Here is a 10,159-nt window from a genome sequence, read left to right as displayed (position 1 = left end):
TTCACGACAGTTCACGGAGGGCGAACTGGGGTCGTGACACTATCGTATAGTTCAACGGTTTGGCATGGCTTTTCTTGGGTGTTCCCACTAGTAGCTCACTACTTTACAAAGAGGTAATGTTCAATCATACTCAATAATCCTTGATTCTCCACTGTGCACTTTGCTGATTAAGATTTACAACTATGGGAATTTTTTCGATGTTGTATTGTAGGAATTCGAGAAAATGAAGGACAAAGACAGAATCTGGAGAGAAGAGGGGAGAGAGGAGAGAAAAAAGGAAAAAGGTATAACTAAATCCCTTGATTGAAGGCACAAATAATGAATTGGGAGTCTTTTAAGGTGGATTGTATATATTTTGTAAATAAAACATGTTTAAGTAGGGTAATTAACTAAACATAAACATTAAGGGTAATAAAGTTTCAAATAGTGTATAGGAATGAAAAAATCCCTTATATATATAGTCCAATATATATGGGTTAAATAAATAAGTCTTAATCCATTGGGCTAGCCCATTGGATTGGGATACAAGTGATAAGTCCACTTTATTAAACCCAAGATGACATCTTCCTGGAGGCCCAGTTTGATGTCACGTGTCAAATGATGTGGCACTCCAAGTCAAACGGAAGAGCCAATAGGATCATGCCACGTGTCAACAATGACAAGGCATGCCAAGTCAAATTAAAAGGCCAATGAAATCGTGCCACATATGCGAGTGACATGTTTTGGCCAATCAAATGCAGCCATGTCTCGCTTCAATCCGATTGGTCGAAAAGATTTTGTTCTTATCATAATTCCTCCCTTCCATAACTATAAATAGATGTTTTCATAACCCAGAAAAGACACCAGAAGTTATAACAAGAAGCAAAAGAGAGCTCGTGGATCAAACACTGCAAATTCCTCCACAAGTTTCAAGCTTCAAGCAATCAAGTTCAAGCTCAAGAATGAATAACAAATCAAGTTCAAGCTCAAGAACGAAGAACAAATCAAGATTCAAGAAGTACGGGTTCAAATCAAAGTTCGTGCTAGTTGAATTCAAGATCATCGTTCGTGACAAAAATATAGATTCAAGATCAAGCTCAAAGGCCCTTGAATTTATTTACTATTGAAAAGAAAATCAGAGGATTCATAGAGATTGTACACTCAAATTATTTGAAATCAAATACTACGATTGTTGCGATATTTTTCGGTCTTGATTTTATTTTCTTGATGCAATTTTCTTGTCTACATCATCATCTAATTAAAAATATTTCGTGCAACTGGAAAAATATATGATGATAATTGAAAATTATTCAATCTCAATAGCTAATACCCGATAAATTAGGGGTTGTTTTTTTTCTTCATTTCAACAACTATTTCATATATATTTAATTATTAATTTCTGGAAAAAAAAAAGATAATTTCTATTGATATTAGTACTAGAACTAAAGGGTCAAATAAAACAACTCATGAGTCGTAAGAAAAACAACTTCATTGTTCACTCCATCATCAGCAAGTAACTCCTAAGGAATAGAAGGAATTAACATATAATCATCAATAAAAATATAGTATTTATTTTGTACATATTCTCATTATGGTAGAGATATTCTAAACTTCCGATTATGGTTTTGTTTGTACTTTGAGTCAGTGGCGGAGTTTTATTAAAATTGTCAAAATTTAAAAAAATAAATATACAAAGAAGTTAAGGGAATTTAATATATATAGAATTTGTTTCGATTCATTTCCCTTGCCACTGCCTAAAATTGATTCACACATTGCTTTGATCCAATTCCTGGTAGGCTCAGGGTGCAAGCATAATAACAACAACAATAACATACCCAATATTATATCATATTGTGAGGTTTGGAGAGGTTAGTGTGTACGCAGACCTTTTTCCTACCTTGTGAAGATAGAGAGATTGTTTCTAATAGACCCTCGGCTCAGGAAAGTATAAGCAACACATTAATGAAAATATAGACAAGAAGAGACAATACCAAAAAACCATATAAAAGCAGAATAAAAACAACAAGATAGTAAGGTGATCAACAATGAAAGAAAACAACGGTTAGTCATAAAAATCTATTACCAACAGAAAGCGAGGCTGCGTGTCAATACTATTGTTATGAACACTCTAGACTACTTACTGTACTACACTAATCCTCGACCTTCATACCTTCCTATCAAGGGTCATGTCCTCGATCAGCTGCAGCTACAAGCACAACTAGATCAATATTGCTTCATCGAAAACTTTTATTATTCCTTCAGTTCCAGTTTATGTAGCATCATTTCATTTTAACTGGTTTAAAAAAGACAACTTTTTAAATTTAATTATTATTTAACTTAAAATTCTCATTTTACTTTTAATAATAAGTTTTTATAACCATATAAATATTATGGCATGCTTGGAATTTTTAAAAAAAAATAACAAATAGGTACCATGTTAAAGAAGCTGTTGGAATTTAAAAACTTAGTATCATACTTATCAGAGGTGGATCCAGGATTTAAATATTATGGGTTCAATTTTAAGGGCTTTTAACATTGAACCCATTGTAATTTTTAAATTTATGGGTTCATATATACTATTTTTGTAATTTTAATAAATTTTTACTTCGCATCGAAAGTTATGAATTCAGTTGAATCCGCAGATTATACGCTGCATCCGCCCCTGATACTTACATATCTTCACACCAAACTCATGATGCAATGAGATTAGAAACAATTTCTTCTTCTTTTTCTAAGATGAATTAAAAACACTACAAACAATTATGCAAAATGTTAAAGGGATGAAAAACACCAAACTATTAATCAAGAGTACTAAAAACAAAGCACAGACCTACAATCAGAAACAACAACATCAACATACCCAGTATTATCTCACATTGTGGGGTCTGAGGATGGTAGTATGTACGCAGACCTTACCTCTATCCTCACATCTTACCTCTACCTTGTGAGGATAGAGAAGTTGTTTCCAATAAACTCTCGACTCAGGAAAACAGAACTAAAACTTACCCTACAATTTCTTCATCACGCCTGCGTACATAATACCCTCCTCAAACCCCATTTGTGAGATTTCACTGAGTTATTGTTGTTGTAAACACTATCCGAAATGGCTCTCTAGGCTCAAGAACTCGTTCTGATTCGAAGAATCTGAAGTGGGGTTCGAGGTCTTCTCATCATGATTCATCGCGTGCTGATTATGCTCCGATTTGCTGCTTAAGCTATCAGGGTTAAAAAGAAGCCTGGAATCATCACTTTGACCAGTGAGCGCGCTAAAAATAGTCAATCCATTAGGCCATTTGATATCATCGTTCTCGTGATGATTTTCCATCGTCTGAGCTTCAGACGAATGTGAAATTCCTCCAATCATGGCGGAATTTTGGAAGTTAGGATAGGCGTGAAGCGAAGTTGCTGAAGGAATTGGCCTTGATCCCCAGTTGAAAACGGGAGGAGGACGTATTGGCATATTGATCTGTTGCTTCAGAGGAAATGTGGATGAAGGTGAAGTGGTTCGCGTTGAAGAAAAGAGCTGCGACAAATAATAGCCGGATTGGTAGCCTAATGACTCAAATGTGTGCCTCATTCTCAACACGAAATGGAGATCTTCTGCTATCTGGAAAGGATGAAATATGTGAGTAAAGAAATAAACAGATTGTGATTTACCTTTATGTGCAATTTTATTTACTTTCCAAGATTTTAAATATCAAATAATTTCAGAAGAAGCGAAGATACAATAACAATAGGTCTCAGTCCCAAGCAAGTTAGATCGGTCAAATGAATCCTCACTATTCATGTTTGCTCCCTTTAAGCTCTCGTTATGCGCAGATCTAGGGAAGGGGCGGACCTCAAGGGTCTATTATACGCAGTCTTACCTTATATTTCTACTAGAGACTGTTTTGACGGCTCGAACCCAGGAGGTCACATGGCAACAACTTTACCTGTTATGCCAAAATTCCCTTTGTTTGCTCCCTTTATATAAAAGTATGAATTTTGAGATACAAAAAAAAAAAGTTCAGCCCAATGTACTAAGCTCCCACTATGTCGGGATCCGGGGAAGGGCCGGACCACAAGGATCTATAGTACACAGCCTTACTCTGCATTTCTGCAAGAGGCTGTTTCCACGGCTTGAACCCGTAACCTCCTGGTCACATGCAGGGGCGGATTTACCTTAGCTCAAGATGTGTCACGTGACACCGCTTCGTCAAAAATCTTTACTAATTAATTGTATGTAATTCAAATGAAGAACCAAAAAACGGGTAAAATTAAATAAAGTGACACTACTTATCACAAAGAGCTCTGTAGCTACTTCCGTTAGTTGTATTTCTTTTATTGATGTTTTTTAAAATATGATATTATATTTTTTTTTTTTGTTTTTTTTTTTTCAAGTCTAATAATGACACCGCTTACAAAAATTCCTACGTACGCCACTGGTCACATGGCAGCAACTTTACGTCAAGGCTGCCCTTCAATTTTGAGATACAAGAAAGCGAAAAATTTTAAAGCAGTCAGAAAACGGAGACTTACAATCTTGCAAGAACCGAGTTGAAGAAGGCCATGCCCAGCTTGAATTACAGCAATAGTCTGAGCAGCAGTAGCAAATGAGGCAGGTGTAAGTATACAAATAACATTAATTACACCACATGTTGCTCGGACTTTTCAAAAATAATATCGGGTGTGTGTTGGATCTTTCAAAAATAGTGCACTTTTTAAAAATCCGACATGAACACGACAACATTTTGGAGAGTCTGTACAACATAAAATTTACGCCTCAATCTTAAGAAAGTCAGGATCAGCTATATGAATTCTTAGTGTCTATGTCGCTTCGTTTCAGTCCGTCTCAATCCAAATGAGACAGAAGCTAAGTATGTAGTGATAATTCAAATATAAAGACAAACAAGGCAATACAGGAAAAAGATGAAAAAAAACTGTTTGATTCTGACCTGAATACCTGACTCGAACTGATCAGTCCACTCAGAGGGAAGCTGCAAAATAGCAAATATTTATTAGGTCAATAATTGGCAAATGGTGAAGGGAACCTTAGAGTAACTGGTAAAGTTGTTGTCATGTGACAAGGAGGTCAGGGGTTCAAGCTGTGGAAACAGTCTCTTGCACAAATACAGGTAAGATTCCGTACAATAGACTTTCGGCCCTTCCCCAGACCCCGCACATGGCGAGAGCTTAATGCACCAGACTGCCCTTTAATAATTGGCAAATGGAGAACAAATTCCCTATACTATTATAACCAAAATTTAATAGCATAAAATTTATGTTTTCTAGTTCTTATATATAAATATATATACCGCATCAAATGAACTTTGCCAGTAGTTGGATACATTTGGTTCGTTTTCTGTAGGCTCCTTGAAAACCCATTTATGACATTTATCAGATGCAACTTTCCCCATCAACCTGCACAGTAAAATGGACCAATCAGAATAAACAAACAGTGCCAAAATTCTTGTCCTGCTTTACTAGTTCAATTATTACTGGATTCTTTTTTATAACTATCTGGTATCTGAAACTCACTAGCTAGACTACTTCAGTTTTACATGGCATAAAGCACATTCAAGAGGGAAGCATTCCCAACCAGGCGTTTGTCCCTTCTAGGGAATCGAACCCGAGAAGTCAGGAGCCGGACTAATTCAGTTTCACATTGTATAAAGCACATTTAAGAAGGAAGCATTCCCAACCAGACATTTTTCCCTTCTCAGAGATCGAACCCGAAATGTAGGAGCCTAACTAATTTAGTTTCGCACTGCTTAAAACATATTTCAGAGGGAAGCGCTCCCAACCATGAATTTCTCCTTTTTCAAAGATAGAACCCAAGATGTCGGGAGCCTGACTAATTGAGTTTCACACTGCATAAAGCAAATTTAAGAGGGAAGTGCTCCCAATCAAGAGTTTCTTCCTTCTCAGAGATCGAACTTAAGACGTCTAGGAGCTTGACTAATTCAGTTTCACACTGAATAAAGCACATTTAAGAGGGAAGCATTCCCGACCAGGGATTTCTCCGTTTTCAGGGATCGAACCCGAGACTTCGGGAGCCTTGACTAATTATTTTCACACCGCATAAAAGCACATTAAAGAGGGAAGCATTCCCAATGAGGGGTTTCTCCTTTGTCAAGGATTAATCTCGAGACGTTAGGAGCCTGACTAATTCAGTTTTGCACTGCATAAAGCACATTTAAGAGGAAAGCGCTGCCAACGAGGGATTTCTCTCTTCTCGGGGTTCGAACTGATTTCACACTTCACAAAGCACATATAAGAGTGAAGCGCCCCCAACCAGGGTTTCTCCTTTCTTAGGGATCGAATCCAAGACCTCAGTCCTCAGCTCAGGAGTGAAGGAATCTCATTGATCCCATCATATCTCTCCAATGATATCTGATACCTTTGGAATGCATCCATTTTATACATGGAAGTGAGAGAGTCGAGAGTTCAAATTCAATAATACTACTACCTACCAAGTACCCACCCTTCTCCATAATTGTATAACTGAATGGACATTTTGCTGAAGGCTTTTCTCACAAGATCCTCTCCTTCCATTTGGTCCAAGCAATCTGATCCTCTGCAGAAACCATCTTCCCACATCAACATCCTGCACAAAGCATAACAAATCACAAACCATTCAAAGAGATAAGACAGACTAAAAAAATATGAAAAAACCACACAAACCATTAGTCATAAGCACATCATTTTCAATAAACTCAAGAAACAGCAAAGTGAATGACCTGATCTATTGAATCATGACTATATCCCGCTATTCTCATATTCAAATTCGATAGAGATTAAGTTCACTATCTGTTATGGTCTGATACATACAAATAATGAACGAGCCAGCTTTATAGCAGGAAATGCAATTTTAGTAAAGGCCGATATACTTGTTTCCTTATTCTAGTCTTCAGCTAATATTACAATAACAGTTACGCCGCAGTTCCAAATAAGTTGTAGTTAGCTATATGAATCCCCGTTGACCTTGTTTTCCGTACAAATTCATCTCAAACCAACATTATACAAAATAAAAATAAAAAAAAATTCTCTATATTTGATATTTTCTAATGGCATAAAAATCTCTAATAAGGTTAAAGACTCCTAAAAAGCATAACACCTAAAATAAACGCATTAACATGACTAAAATATCTAATGAAAAAAATAAGTTTCGAAGTCCACTTTGTTTTATCTTCATCTTTTTTCCTCTTTATGGGGTCAAGCAAGATATATAGTGAATTGCTGAATATGTATATATACTCACAAGCTACCATTGTCATCTCCAACTTTGCAACCATTACCACCTCGAACTCTCCTGCATAAAAAAGTAAGTAGACAATAAACCAAGAAGAAACAGTAGTAATAAACTATATTGCGCAGCTCTCCAAAATGCTACTACACCCGTATCGGATCCTCCAAAAATGTATTACGTTTGGAGAAACCGACACACATCCGATAATATTTTCGGGGAGTCTGAGCAACATAGATACTAATAAGCAGAGGCGGAAGCTAGAGTGTCTGGAGCGAGTTCGGCCAAACCTAATAGCTTTGGTTTGAACCCTGTATTTATCTTAAAAAATTTATTAATTTAGAATCAGTAACATCAAAACACGATTAGAATCCCGAACCATAAACTTAAAAATCTGACTTCGCATGCTAATAAGTAGTGGATTAGTGGAGAAAGACAAGACATACGGGCGAGGACGAATGGTCCAGAAGACAGAGTAAGTCCAGTCTGAGTTAATGCAGACATTTCTAAGTGCTTCATGTAGTGCCATCATCCCTACTGCTTCTTTTCTCCTACTTTCTCCTGAGCCCACCATCTCTTTCTCTCTTTTTCTAGTTCTTTCTCTCCACTCGTAAAATATTAAGGGCCAAGATTCAAGAACCAGCTGCTTTTTACCTTGTTGAGAATGTTTATAAACACAAGGCTGTCCTTTGTTCCACACTCTCAGTCAGCTGTCACTAGCTTTTACCTTTGACAAAGAACGAGGAGAAATCACTGTGTGTGTGTGTTAGCGTGCGTGTGGGAAAGGATGTTTTGGGGGTTGCTTGCTTTTTGTACATTACCAGGAAAAACGAGATACTGCGGGGACAGCCAACAGTGAAGTGCGCAAACAAGAAAATTTCCTTTTCCAATATTTATAAGTTAAATATATGCAATAAAAAAAAGTTACTACTCCATTCGTTTGATACTATATGAACTTATTGTTTAGAGAGTCAAATAAATTAATTTTTATTTAATCATATTTTAGCATATATATTTTAAATTATTAACTATTGTGACTTATACCATATTTTATATAGTTTTTAAATATATAAATTTATTTTAAAAATTTTAAAAATTCTATATTCGAGTTCGCACAAAATATTAATCAGTTTGGCTCTCATACTTCTAAACAATTTACAATAAATTGAGAGGGAGGGAGTACAACAACAACAACAATGACCCAGTATAATCCCACAAGTGGGGTCGGGGAGGGTAATATGTACGCAGACCTTACCCCTACCCCGAAGGGTAGAGAGGCTGTTTCCAGGAGACCCTCGGCTAAAAAAAAAACAACAGGAGCCGATATATTAGTACCATAAAAATGCATAATAAAATAACAGCAATATAAGAGATATGAAATACAGAATACGAAATACGAAATAGATGACTGGTATAGTAAAACTAGCAGGTAAAGCCCTGCATCAATAGACGACCAATTACATTCTTAGTCTAACTCCTAACTGGCTAGTCTCACTCTATTGTGCTGTAGAAATATTCACAAGTTTTCCCTAACCTACAACCTTAATGCTCGACCTCCATAATTCTCTGTCAAGGGCCATGTCCTCAGTAATCCTAAGTCACGCCATGTCCTGTCTGATCACCTCTCCCCAATACTTCTTAGGTCGCCCTCTACCTCTCTGCGTGCCCACTACAGCCAGTCGCTCACACCTCCTCACCGGTGCATCAGTGCTCCTCCTCTGAATGTGCCCGAACCATCTGAGTCTTACTTCCCGCATTTTGTCCTCCATGGGGGCCACGCCCACCTTCTCTCGAATATCTTCATTCCTAATCTTATTTATCATAGTATGCCCGCAGATCACCTCAACATCCTCCTCTCTGCTACTTTCATCTTCTGGATGTGTGAGTTCTTTACCGGCCAACATTCAGTTCCATATAACATGGCAGGCCTAACCACTGCTCTATAAAACTTACTTTTTAGTAACGGTGGCACTTTCTTGTCACACAAGACTCCCGACGCTAACCTCCACTTCATCCACCCCACCCCTATACGATGTGTGACATCCTCGTCAATCTCCCCGATCCCCTGAATAACCGATCCAAGGTACTTGAAACTACCCCTCTTGGGAATGACTTGAGAGTCAAGCCTCGCTTCAACTCCCTCTTCCGACGGCTCAACTCCAAATTTGCACTCGAGGTATTCCGTTTTCGTCATGCTCAACTTGAAACCTTTAGACTCAAGAGCATGTCTCTAAATCTCTAGCCTCTCGTTGACTCCGCCTCGTGTCTCGTCAATTAGAATAATATCATCAGCAAATAGCATGCACCATGGCACCTCCCCTTGAATATGATGAGTCAGTGCATCCATCACCAGTGAAAATAGGAATGGGCTGAGCGCAGACCCTTGGTGCAACCCCGTAACAACTGGAAAGTGTTCAGAGTCGCCTCCTACTGTCCTAACCCGAGTCTTAGCTCCAGCATACATGTCTTTAATCACCCTAATATAGTCAACCGGGACCCCTTTATCCTCTAAGCAGCTCCATAAGACCTCCCTAGGAACCCTATCGTACGCTTTCTCCAGATCAATAAACACCATGTGGAGATCCTTCTTCCTATCCCTGTACTGTTCCACCATCCTCCTAATAAGGTGGATAGCTTCTGTGGTAGATCGCCCCGGCATGAACCCGAACTGGTTGTCTGAAATAGACACCGTCCTTCGCACTCTCATTTCTACCACTCTCTCCCAAACTTTCATGGTATGACTTAGTAATTTGATGCCTCTATAGTTGTTACAGCTCTGGACATCACCTTTGTTCTTATACAACGGACCATTGTACTCCACCTCCACTCTTCAAGCATCCTATTAGTCTTGAATATAATACTAAACAATGCAATAAGCCATTCCAAGTCTGCTCTACCCACACACCTCCATAGTTCAACCGGAATTTCGTCTGGCCCGGTAGCTCTGCCCCTTCT

The 10,159-nt window shown here is 37.9% G+C and overlaps 1 protein-coding gene across 3 annotated transcripts; it reads right to left on the bottom strand.

Annotated features, from left to right (window-relative positions):
- Window positions 1–2,685: 2,685 nt before the first annotated feature.
- LOC104224137 (protein RICE SALT SENSITIVE 3-like) lies at window positions 2,686–8,011 on the bottom strand. Of its 3 annotated transcripts, XM_009775719.2 has the most exons (7): window positions 7,651–8,011; window positions 7,220–7,270; window positions 6,443–6,565; window positions 5,274–5,379; window positions 4,914–4,955; window positions 4,498–4,554; window positions 2,686–3,586 (listed from the first exon to the last, which is right to left on the bottom strand). In XM_009775719.2, the coding sequence occupies exons 1-7, from the start codon at window positions 7,776–7,778 to the stop codon at window positions 3,074–3,076; spliced, it is 1,020 nt and encodes a 339-aa protein (XP_009774021.1). In that variant the 5' UTR covers window positions 7,779–8,011; the 3' UTR covers window positions 2,686–3,073. The 3 variants fall into 3 exon arrangements, with proteins under 3 accessions (XP_009774021.1, XP_070009357.1, XP_070009358.1); XM_070153256.1 differs by lacking the exons at window positions 7,220–7,270; window positions 7,651–8,011 and adding an exon at window positions 6,699–6,907 and having other exon boundaries at window positions 6,432–6,565; XM_070153257.1 differs by lacking the exons at window positions 7,220–7,270; window positions 7,651–8,011 and adding an exon at window positions 6,699–6,749.
- Window positions 8,012–10,159: the final 2,148 nt, after the last annotated feature.

Source organism: Nicotiana sylvestris, chromosome 8, assembly GCF_000393655.2.
Source record: "Nicotiana sylvestris chromosome 8, ASM39365v2, whole genome shotgun sequence".
NCBI classification, from domain to species: domain Eukaryota; kingdom Viridiplantae; phylum Streptophyta; class Magnoliopsida; order Solanales; family Solanaceae; genus Nicotiana; species Nicotiana sylvestris.
Note: the sequence above shows the minus strand (reverse complement) of the source record. Positions and strands in the feature narration are given on the sequence as shown.